This window comes from Danio aesculapii, chromosome 4, assembly GCF_903798145.1.
Source record: "Danio aesculapii chromosome 4, fDanAes4.1, whole genome shotgun sequence".
Classification (NCBI taxonomy): Eukaryota; Metazoa; Chordata; class Actinopteri; order Cypriniformes; family Danionidae; genus Danio; species Danio aesculapii.
Window position 1 is genome coordinate 54,721,061 of NC_079438.1, and position 12,935 is coordinate 54,733,995.

General features: G+C 42.6%; 1 protein-coding gene across 2 annotated transcripts in view; it reads right to left on the minus strand.

Annotated features, from left to right (window-relative positions):
* slc13a4 (solute carrier family 13 member 4) overlaps window positions 1-12,935 on the minus strand; it is a 37,087-nt gene that overhangs the window by 24,137 nt on the left and 15 nt on the right. For both annotated transcript variants that reach the window (XM_056456134.1, XM_056456133.1), the window contains exon 1: window positions 12,443-12,935. This exon is cut by the window's right edge and continues 15 nt beyond it. In XM_056456134.1, the coding sequence (XP_056312109.1) occupies window positions 12,443-12,562 (120 nt within the window). In that variant the 5' untranslated portion in view covers window positions 12,563-12,935. The remainder of the gene's footprint in view (window positions 1-12,442) is intronic.

The following is a 12,935-nucleotide window of genomic DNA, read 5'->3' on the forward strand; positions in this document are numbered from 1 at the left end:
TCGGCAGGCTAGCGCAGAAGCTCCATTTACTATACTGGGGTAAATAAATGCTCATATTATAAAGACATGGTGGGGGAAAATGTAATTTAATGCAGTGCTTCTTGTACAATCTGAGACACACTTTATATCAGATATCAGCCAGTGGAGATCGCTGATTTTTAAAGAAAACAGACCTTAAATGTGCCGATTTTGCAATTGCATACAGTTCACCGGAAGCACTTAACCCAGGTTACTGACAAATTAAAAATCCTATTAGCATGCTTCAGCATATACCCTGTTGGACCTTTTGCGAAGAGTTCCCAATTCATCACCAGTCTGAAAACAAATATGAATGTACATTGTGCATTGTGGGATGTTGATCTCTGCTCTGTCGACTTTTGATGTCAAAAATTCAACACTACAGTTCAGCAAAGTGACTTTTATTGACATTTTAATAGTTTGAAATAATATAACGTAAAAGAGTCAATATATAGTCTGCAAAATAACAGTAAATGCACTGGCAGTTTATTACAAGGTTTTTGTACGGCAATATACAGCACCAACAGAGACAGTATATCACTTTAAACTATTAAAGATGTCAATAAAAGTCACCATTTCCAACTTTTCAAAGATAAAAGTTGTTGGAAGAAAGATCAAGGTCCCATAATGCAATTCAAATGCATAAATAAATGGGGAAAAATAAAAAAAAAGAATCATAAAATACATAATACTGCATATTTACAGATATATTTTACCGGGTTATCAAATGCACAATGCTTCCTTATGAGACTTGAGAACCAGCAAACCTCTGTTTACCAATATCCACTACATTACACCACCACATTTCTTCTTTTTTTGGCAGCGGACCTGCTAAATGTCACGGATTGGTCAGGCTCTCACGATCCCCACTCACGAAGATCACCATCACCTGACTTCTAATGAGCACACAGCTGCATCACATTCACGAGCACCAGATAAAAGCACAGCACTCCAGTCGCTCATTGTCCGGGCTCGTCTCGACGAAAGCGGACAACTGAGCGACCACTCAGCGTAGTCATCCTCAGCTAAAACAAACGCTTTACTTACCTGTTCTCTTTGTATTCCTCCTAGTCTTCCTGGTCCACCCGAATCGTCCTGTCTTCCAGTCCTTCCAAGTCTGTGTCATCCTCTGTCAGCTGTATCTGGTGTGTGCTGTCCATCCTCGTGTATTCCTGTTACCCAGCCACGGAGGAAAAGACCCCAACATCATTCCTGATCCTCCTGGCTATCCTTCATGTGCTCCTTGTTGTCATTTAATAAACACCCTAACGTTTCCTTACCTCTGTCTCCTGTCCGCTTCATAACAGAAGCCCGGACCAATAACGACGACAACATGAGCACCCCCGATCACTTTCAAGAGCTGGTGGACCAGTTGAAGCGGATTCTACAGTCACCAGCTCCACTTTCCAACGCACCACCAGCACCGAGCACTTCCGCCTCCACAGTTTCTTCTTCGGCCCTTCCTTCCAGTCCCATGGCCCGACCAGCGCCCTACTCAGGCGGAGCGGGGGAGTGCAATGGTTTTCTGTTACAATGTTCCCTCATATTCGAAATGCAACCTTCTCTATATCCCACAGATAAGTCAAAGATCGCCTACATCGTATCACTACTCTCTGGGCCTGCACTTAAATGGGCTGAGACGATCTGGAACCAAGCCGGGCCGGTCATGAATTCCATCACTACCTTCACGGAGTATTTCAAAGAGGTGTTTGGACGTTCTGATGGGGAAGTAGCCGCGGGAGAGCAGCTGTATCATCTAAAGCAAGGTACTCTATCTACACAGGAATATGCTCTCCGGTTTCGCACTCTAGCAGCTGCAAGTGGATGGAATGAGAGATCGTTGTTGACCACGTACCGGCTCGGCTTGGAACCCACTCTCCGAATCCAGCTGGCCACATTAGATGATACTATGGGTCTGGAGAGATTCATCCAACATTCTCTCCGATGTTCCGATCGTCTCCGTTCCTATCAACAGGACACCATCACCCCCTCGTCTGCACTCCTCCAATCGCCTGAGTCAACAGCCTCTCCAGAACCAGAACCCATGATAATAGAGTCTGGAAGACTGACATCAGCGGAACGACAGAGGAGGCTGACCCGGGGTCTGTGTCTATACTGCGGTGTCAGTGGACACACCCGTATGGAGTGTCCCCTTCGTCCCATTCGGACTTCAGTGAGTGTATTCAGTACGAATATTGAACAATGTAAACCACTTACTACCACCGTACAAATAGCTACTGCCTCTATTTCTCTCCTTGTCACAGCCCTCATCGACTCCGGGTCAGCAGGGAACTTCATCTCCCAATCCCTCTGTCGTCAACTCCACCTACGTACTGAGGCGTCCTCACATATATACCAGATACAACCGATAACCCAGTGCACTCGATCTTCGACCCGTATCCATCGACAATGCGAAGACATCCTTCTTCAAGTGGGGTTGTTACATCAAGAGAGGATTCAATTTCTGGTTCTGGAGGGTGCAAATATGGACATCATTCTAGGGCGCCCGTGGCTGGTGAAGCACGATCCCATCATCTCTTGGGGCACAGGAGAGATAAAGAAATGGGGATCTGGATGTACACCTACCTGTTTTCCAAATCTCCCTCTTCAAGGTCGGAACCCCATTTCTTTGTTTACAACATCGGTCGAGAGTCCTCCTGAGAAGCAGTCTATCCACATTCCTAAGGAGTACAGCTCCTTTCATGATGTCTTCTGCCCCAAGAGAGCTTCCCAGCTACCGCCGCATCGGCCATGGGACTGCGCGATCGACCTAGTTCCAGATGCCCAGTTGCCAAGAGGTAGGATCTACCCGCTCTCGCTTCCAGAGAATCAGGCAATGGAAGATTACATAAGGGAGGCTCTGAGTCAGGGGTACATACGTCACTCAAAATCACCAGCCGCCTCAAGCTTCTTCTTTGTGGCCAAGAAGGACGGAGGGCTGCGTCCATGCATCGACTACAGGGTCCTAAATAACGGTACAGTAAAATACCGATATCCCCTTCCTCTGGTACCAGCCGCTTTGGAACAGCTCCGAGAAGCTAAAGTCTTCACTAAATTGGACCTCCGCAGCGCGTATAATCTGATAAGAATACGTGAGGGGGACCAATGGAAGACAGCATTCGTGACCCCTACTGGCCACTATGAATATGAGGTCATGCCTTACGGTCTGGTCAACGCCCCCTCCGTATTCCAAAACTTCATTCATGAAGTCCTCCGGGAGTTTCTTCACCACTTTGTAATAGTGTACATAGATGACATCCTCATTTACTCCCGGAGTGAGGCCGAACATCGCCAACACGTTGCGGAGGTCCTACACACATTGAGAGAACATCACCTCTACCTCAAAGCGGAGAAATGCTCATTCCACCAGAAGTCGATTCATTTCTTGGGATACATCATTGACCAAACCGGTATACGTATGGATGGGAAGAAAATTGAGGCTGTTCTATCCTGGTCAGAACCCACTTCCATTAAGGAGCTCCAGAGGTTTCTTGGGTTTGCTAACTTTTATAGACGGTTTATCAAGGACTACAGCAGGATTACATCACCTCTCACTAATCTCCTCAAGGGTAAACCCAAAGGACTGGAGTGGACCAAAGAAACAGCCGCAGCCTTCCGCCTTCTTAAGAAGGAGTTCACAAGGGCCCCACTCCTGACTCATCCTGACCCAAATCTTCCTTTCGTGGTGGAAGTGGACGCATCCACCACCGGCGTCGGGGCAGTATTATCCCAACATCATGATACACCGCCCCGACTGCATCCCTGTGCCTATTTCTCTCGGAAGTTGAGCCCGGCGGAGCAGAATTACAGCATAGGAGACAGGGAGCTTCTAGCAATCAAGCTAGCCTTGGAGGAGTGGCGTCACTGGTTGGAGGGAGCCAAACATCCGTTCCAGGTGATCACAGATCACAAAAACCTCCAATATATCAAAGAGGCCAAGAGACTATGTCCACGTCAAGCCAGATGGTCACTTTTCTTCTCACGTTTTGATTTCTCCATTTCCTATCGTCCAGGACCCAAGAATCTAAGAGCAGACGCTCTCTCTCGTTTACACGAGCATCACGATCATGAAGAACTCCCAACGAAGATTCTTCCCGAACACATCTCCATTTGTCCGATCACCTGGAACGCTCCTCCAGTCGTTGCCACTCCGGAAGCCCCTGCTCCGCCGGGATGCCCTCCTCATCGGCAGTTCATACCACCTGAACACCGGGTAGATCTGATCCACTCCTTACATACCTCGCTAGGCACTGGACATCCAGGGATCAACAATACTCTCTCGCTAGTATCCCAACGATTCTGGTGGCCAAACATGGCAAGGGATGTGAGGCAATATGTTCAGGGCTGTAAGGACTGTGCCCAATCCAAGAGCCCACGTCATCTACCCGCTGGAAAGCTCCATCCCTTGCCGATTCCGAACCGTCCCTGGTCACACCTAGGAGTGGACTTTATCACTGACCTCCCCTCGTCAGAAGGTAATACCTGTATTCTAGTCATCGTAGATAGATTCTCAAAGTTTGTCAAACTAATCCCTCTGAAAGGTCTTCCCACAGCCTTTGAAACAGCCGACAATATCTTTAATCAAGTCTTCAGGTCATTTGGTATTCCAGAAGATATTGTGTCGGACAGAGGTCCACAGTTCATCTCACGTCTATGGAAAGCCTTCTTCAAGCTCCTAGGTGTGGCCGTCAGCCTCTCTTCTGGATATCATCCCCAAACCAACGGGCAGACAGAGAGGAAGATTCAGGAGGTGGGACGGTTCCTGAGGACCCTCTGCAGTGGTCACCAGAGCTCCTGGAGCCAGTATTTGGGCTGGGCAGAATATGCCCAAAATTCACTGCGGCAACCCTCCACCGGACTCACGCCATTCCAGTGCGTCCTGGGCTTCCAACCACCGCTCTTTCCCTGGGATGGCGAACCATCTGATGTCCCCGCAGTGGATCACTGGTTCCGGGAGAGCGAGAGAGTCTGGGACGAGGCTCATCAACATCTGCAGAGGGCAGTCCGTCGAAGCAAGGTAACCGCCGATAGAAGAAGGTCTGAAGAACCCAGATACACACCCGGACAAAAGGTGTGGCTATCCACCCGGGACATACGCATGCGACTGCCCTCTCGCAAGTTAAGTCCCCGATTTGTTGGTCCCTTCACCATCGTGGAACAGGTTAACCCCGTCACCTACAAACTACAATTACCCTCTCACTACCGTATTCACCCTACATTCCACGTATCACTCCTGAAACCGTATCACGATCCTGTTCTTCCCTCCACAGAGCCTGACCACGAAGAGGAACCCCCTCCTCCACTGCTCCTAGAAGAAGGAGCCGTCTACGCAGTGAAGGAGATCTTGCGTTCCCGACGTCGTGGTGGCCAGTTGGAGTACCTGGTGGACTGGGAAGGGTACGGCCCCGAAGAAAGGACATGGGTTCCCAGAGCTGATATTCTCGATCCTAGTCTCATGGTGGAGTTTCATGAGAGCCACCCTGAGTTCCCAGCGCCTAGAGGCAGAGGGAGACCACCACGGCGTCGGAGGTGTCGGCCCTCAGGAGCGGGCCCTGGGGAGGGGGGTACTGTCACGGATTGGTCAGGCTCTCACGATCCCCACTCACGAAGATCACCATCACCTGACTTCTAATGAGCACACAGCTGCATCACATTCACGAGCACCAGATAAAAGCACAGCACTCCAGTCGCTCATTGTCCGGGCTCGTCTCGACGAAAGCGGACAACTGAGCGACCACTCAGCGTAGTCATCCTCAGCTAAAACAAACGCTTTACTTACCTGTTCTCTTTGTATTCCTCCTAGTCTTCCTGGTCCACCCGAATCGTCCTGTCTTCCAGTCCTTCCAAGTCTGTGTCATCCTCTGTCAGCTGTATCTGGTGTGTGCTGTCCATCCTCGTGTATTCCTGTTACCCAGCCACGGAGGAAAAGACCCCAACATCATTCCTGATCCTCCTGGCTATCCTTCATGTGCTCCTTGTTGTCATTTAATAAACACCCTAACGTTTCCTTACCTCTGTCTCCTGTCCGCTTCATAACACTAAAAGCTGATTATCACTCAGCGTGTGCCTGTGTTCAACTCTGCTTTCGTCCCACAGATTAACAGCCCATTGTTTTCGCCCTGCTTTAATCTCATCATTGCTCAAGACATCAGTCCCATTCAGATCAAACACATTTCTCTGATGGGGCATTGATGTTTATGGTCAACACAATTGATCATTTCCTCCAACTAATCACCAATGTGATCACAAGATTACCCCGAAAACAACACACTTCAGTTTCGACATCGACACAAGCTTTGCATTCATTACATAATGACCGAGTTGAATGCAGCAGGTGAGATGGGATTACTCAACTATTGTGACGTCTTTATTTCAGACTCTGCATGTCGAGTGCTATCAGAGAGATAAGCAGAATGCTGGAAAGGTGATTTAATTAAAATAGCTTCGTAATTGCAAACGCAGCAGATCTGTTTTTAGATATTTGTGTGTGTCATTTCCACATTTGTATTTTTGTGCACTAATAAGTAAATGTGTGTAAAGGTCACACAATGCCTCTCGGCAGGCTTTGATGATCTTGGACTGAATCTAAGATCCAGCATGCAGCACAAATAAACAACATCTGCAAAAACTTTCAAACAAACACTTCGGATCAGATCAGAACAGAACTTGAACAATCGCTGCAGCATGTTCCTGGAATTCGACCAATCAGGTGAGAGGTCACCGTGGCACCTCGAGTAACCCCACAACCACAATTGAAATAACTGTTTACGTAAATGTCCACGATTTCTACTGTCATCCACTTACAGGCATTTTACCTGTCCAAAAACAATCCTTTACTGCTTGATACTGATATTCCCCATATTAAAATCTGATATATGTCAATATTTGAAGAGCTCACATGCAAAAGCCTCTAAAGTGCTACTTGAAATGTCTTCTAAAATGATCATTTTTCGCAGGTTCCTGTGTACGATCAGTAATTTCACTTTTATGGCAAAAATAACTTCATTTTCATTGCATTTAAAGTGAAATAGCCGAACATGAACATGGTGGGCTGGGAAAAATCTTAAATTCAGAAGAAAATTTCTGATGGCACTTCAGAATCACACTCTCTTATGCAAACACATCATATGCAAATCATATTTATACATATAAGTTCATATTTGAATCTGACATGTAAAAAAATGTACATCCTATATGCAACATATATTTCAAAATAGTGCAAAAATGGACATTTATATATATATTTTTCAACAATTTTAAATACAAATATGTACATATATATATATATATAGAAATATATAAGCTATAATTTTAATTTTATTTAATATTCAATATAACGCATATTTATATAATTAGCTCTAACATTTTTGAACATATATGTGTAAATATTTATAATTCCATCCATTCATGCATTCATTCATTCATTTTCTTTTCGGCTTAGTCCCTTTCCGCCACAGCGGAATAAACCGCCAACTTATCCAGCACATGTTTTACGCAGCTGATGCCCTTCCAGCCGCAACCCATCACTGGGAAGCACCCATACACTCTTGCATTCACACACAAACACTACGGACAATTTAGCTTATTTAATTCACCTATAGCGCATGTGTTTGGACTGTTGGGGAAACCGGAGCACCCAGAGGAAACCCATGCCAACATGGGGAGAACATGCAAACTCCACGCAAAAACGCCACCTGAGTCAGCTGGGGCTTGAACCAGTGACTTTCTTGCTGTGAGGTGATCGTGCTTCCCTCTGCGCCACCGTGACGCCCTTCGTAACTCCAATTGTTGAAAAAAAATGTATGTAAACGACGTATACATTTACAAATCTTTTTTGCACAAAGTATACGCTGCATATGACATATATTTTACATATGTGAAATCCAAACATTAATTTGTATGTCTTATATGTGTCATCAGATTTCTATATAGGTTGCAGCTACTATTAAACTGGAAATCTTGTACATGCATTGCTAAATAAAGTGAATCGTAAAGTAAGGGATAAATCTGCTTCTCTCTCTCTCTCTCTCTCTTTCAAGTTCAAAGCAAACTTGAATGCCAAAGTATTTTAGATATGAATATAAAATAGCCTATGTATTATAGCCTAATGGCATCATCAATTTAATAACATATACAGCAAATGAAAAATAAATGACAGAAAAAGGAAGAAAAACAGACAATATCTCTAAAAAGTACAATAATTTCAAGATTAAAACTTGCTAAACTAAATGCGTTGATTAACCATTACTAATGGTGTAGGTATATTTTGCAGCCAGTTTTGACCAGTCATTCCGAGTACATAGTAGTTTGTCTGAGTTGTTTAGATGCAAGAATGAATTATTGAACGTTTCTCTCAAGACTGTGCGCGCAGTCAGCTGCAAAGCCAATTAAAAGTAGGCTTAAATAAAAAGATAATGCAAAAACGTATACGATTAACGAACAACAGCTTTGGAAGGAAAAGCTTCTGAATCCAGGACATTTTAAGACATTTAGAAACCCGGCCGAACTAATTTTTACCTAAAAGGCACGTCTCTGTGGGTCTGCAGTGCGGGGGTGCTAACAGTTCACGCGCGCACAGAACAAAACGAGTAAACGAGAGGATTTTTCACTACATCGATCGCGGATGTTTGGTTATATTAGGCCGACACAAAATAATAAGCCCAAGTTAACTCTATGTGTGGGAGGCACTGAGTCAGACTGTACAAATAGTATAAACTTTGATTAGCCAAGACGGAGCGCCTTCTGTCACCGCATTATCTGTTGTCCGAATGGCAAATGAATCGTTTTAATGAATCGTTTAAAGGGGTTCTTTATTTCTTCTTTATTTATTACCGATTGATCCAGTTCAGCAAATGTAGCTACTTCTTTTTAAATGGTTTGCATTTCCAATAAACACTAATCCACAAATGACTTACTTTTTAACTTGCCTGGCACTCCCACTGACACGTAAAAACAATATCCCAAGTTATCCACTAACTTAAAAAAAATCATCAACTCGAGTAAGGAATCGATTGCAGACCGATCTGGAAACCGATGAGCTGTTAATACTGCGCATGCTTGACTTAGAACTTTCGGTTTTGTTTTGTTTTGTTTATAAATGCATAACGCATAATATATAACAAACTTTTTTGGATATTTGTCAAGCAAGTCTCAAGTCCTAAATTTTGTGACTTAAGTCTGACTCGAGTCAAGTCATGTGACTTGAGTCCTACATCTCTGGAATCAAGTATTCCACAGAGCTATGTACACTCAAATACACTCAAACCACATATTTAAAATGAGCTGAAACAACACAAATCTTGAGATTTTGTTGGGACAACTTAATCTTTTTACGTTCAATCCACATCGATTTGTTAAACCTGTTACGTTAACCAAATCGATTTGGGACAACATGAATGGATTGTGTGAAACCCTGCATTCTTTACAGTGTATGTAATAAGACAGTTTAACACACCACTGTGAACTCATAACGAGTAATGCTTAAGTAAATTGCATTTAAATGCATATTTTAGTGCACATACCAAAACACTGCACATTATATAGGCTGTGTCTGTCCAACTGCATTCTGACATTTGAACTTGTTCTACAGTCAGAGATTATGTGGGTTAATGGCAAATACAAAGAGTTTCATTCATACAACCTTCCCCATACGCTGAGTTGAAACACTAGCTGGGGATAGATGTAACGCTAAGGTCATTTGGAGAAATAATATCCACACAATCCAGTTTGTGCCGGAATTTTGTAAAAATAAAAAAAACAAACAAAAAAACAAAACAAACAAAAACAAAACAAAACAACAAGTGATCAATTTAAATATGTTTTAAAAACTTTACATTTATCTCTATAACAATGTGCTGTGTGTATGTGAATGTGTGTGTCTCTATATAGTATATGTCTTTTGTAAATTTAAGTGTTTAACTTGTATTATTTAAACAGTATAACAACTTACTGTGTGTGTCAACGTGTGTGTAGTATACTGTAGTCAACATTTAAAGTGGATCAAAATGTTTTTCAAGACAAGAATGGGTGTTGCTGAATAGTTTTAGGACAACTTTGATGAAAGGTTTTGATCTGCTTCTAATGTTGACTACTGTTGATCTCATAAGGTTTCAGTTAGTTTAACATTTGTGGTGATTTCTGGAAAATGTAGAGGATGGCAGATACTGTGGGGCCAGAACTGAATATATCTTCTATTTCTGCATGGACACCCGTCTGTCCTATGCTTTCACTGCCTGGGAATGCTACAAAGAAAGGAAAACGTACCACAATAAAAATACCAATCAAAAAAGCTAAGGGGCGACATGGTGGCTCAGTGGTTAGCAGTGTCACCTCACAGCAAGAATGTTGCTGGGTCGTGTCCCGGCTGGGTCAGTTGTCATTTATGTGTGGAGTTCAATTCAATTCAATTCACCTTTATTTGTATAGCGCTTATACAATGTAGATTGTGTCAAAGCAGCTTCACATAAAAGGTCACAGTAAATTGGAACAGTGTAGTTCAGTTTGTAGTGTTTAAGTTAAGTTCAGTTTGCATGTTCTCCCAGTGTTGGTGTGGGTTTCCTCCGGGTGCTCCGGTTTCCCTCACAGTCCAAACACATGCGCTATAGGTGAATTGAATAAACTAATTTGTCCGCAGTGTGTGTGAATGAGTGCGTATGGATGTTTCCCAGTGTTGGATTGCAGCTGGAAGGGCATCCGCTGCATAAAAGATATGCTGGATAAGTTGGCGGGTCATTCCACTGTGGCGACCCCTGATGAATAAAGGGAATTAGCATTGAATAAAGGGCTGAATTAGCAGTTAACTCTTTTAGCATGTGGGTTTGTAGTTAGCATGATTATGTAACATTGTATTATGGAATCCTGCACTCTAATCTGGTGTTGTAACCCAGTGTTGGGTCAAATATGGACAAACCAATCATTGGGTTATTTTTTTTTAATGAAATGTAAATGCATTTTTAACCCAAACGTTGGATTTGTCATTATTTGACGTTACATTTACATTGTGCTCACATTATGACAAGACAACCCAGTTTTTTTAGAGTGCAGGCAAAAATAATCTTATTTAAAAAATACTTTTTACTTGAAAATAAGTTTTGGTGATGAAATCTGTAATCTTGCTCATAGACGCATGCCACTTCTCCAGTAGATTAAAAAGGAGCGTAATGTATGATATTGATGACATCACCATATGTTGTTTCTGACTGGACAAGTAACCCTATGTTACAACACTCCTCAGGAGCCTCTGTGCTTATTTTGCAATTTCTACAAAAATATTCTTTATATAAATTACAAATAAACAAGAAACATTTAAACAACGTGTACTTTTAGTTGTTGTATATTAAATAAATATTAAAACTTTTTTTACTGAAACAAAATCTTTCTTAGACCCTATATCAACATTACACTATATATCTTGGGTTGTATTAACTCATTGTTAAATTAACTCATTGTTAAAATCATTGAATGATTTTTTTCAACTGAATTCAAATGACACATTGGTTTGTCCATATTTAAAGCGAACTCTGGGTTAATACAACCCAGCATTTATAGACTGTATTGTTACCAGTGCCAATATGCCTTTTAAATTCATTTATTCATTCATTTTCCTTCAGCTTAGTCCCTGATTATCAGAGTTCACCACAGCGGAATGAACCGCCAAATATTACAGCATATGTTTTACGCAGCGGATGCCCTTGCAGCTGCAACCCAGTACTGGGAAACACCCACTCTCACATGCACACACATACACTACGGCCAATTAACTTTATTCAATTCATAAATACATTCAAACTCCACACAGAAAGACCAACTGGTCCAGTCACGACTCGAACCAGTGAGTTTCTTGTTGTAAGGCAACAGTGCTAACCATGCCACCGTGCTGCTCCCTTTTAAATTAAAATTTATTTAAATTGTATCTATTTAATTGATGAAATAAGGACAAACCCAATGTTGGGTTACATTTTTCAATTAAACTTAAATGACATTTTTTAACCAAATGGTTGGAGTTGTCCGTATTTGACCCAACGTTGGTTTACAACAACCCAGCATTTTTAACTAGTTTTCTAACTACAAATTGCAACTACAATAACGTTATATGCATAAATTGCAAAGTTACATGCACTAAAAAAACCGAGCTGAATCAACACAACTCTTGAGGTTTTTTGGACAACTTAATTGCTTTATGTTCATTCCTCTAAAGTTTGTAAAAACGAATAAGTTCACATAATCCCTTCATGTTGTCCCCACACAAATCAATTCTTATAAATCTACGTAACAGCGCGTAATTTTTAAATAAAATACACTGTAACGCGCAATTTAGTGCACATACCCAAAAGCCACTAGCGCGCGTAAAAGCGCACGCATGGAGAGCTGGTTGCGCACGAGCGCGTGTGAATGTGACTGCATGAATTAATAAGAATCTACTCACACTGCACGGGTGGATGAGCGGCAGAGGCAGCAGGGATAAAGGAATCATCACCACGAGAATCAGTTTCCGAGCCGTCCATAGTTTTTTGATTAAGTCCATTCTGGCGCCTTCCAGCCTCATGGGAGAACGATTTTCTCAGTGCAGCTCTCAGATGTTCTGGGTTCTTTAAATAAACGCGTCACTTCACTCCCACTTTCACCTTATACGCGTGCTGGAGTGTTTGCTTCCCTTTTCGTGCGTTTTACGCGCTCCACTGCGTGATTGTTATTTATTATAAGCGTAAATGTTGTCTTTGGTTCCTGTTTGAATGTTCCTGTCGTCCTTCTAATCCATCCAGGAGTGATGTGGCTCTGTTATACCTCTTTCAGCAAGTATTGATGTTAAAAAACAGCTTATTTTTGTGCGTCTATCTCTGATTTTCCATTCTTTCTTACTTTTACAGAAAAGATCAATACTTTACAGTTACTTTTTTACAGAAGAGCTGACACCTGAA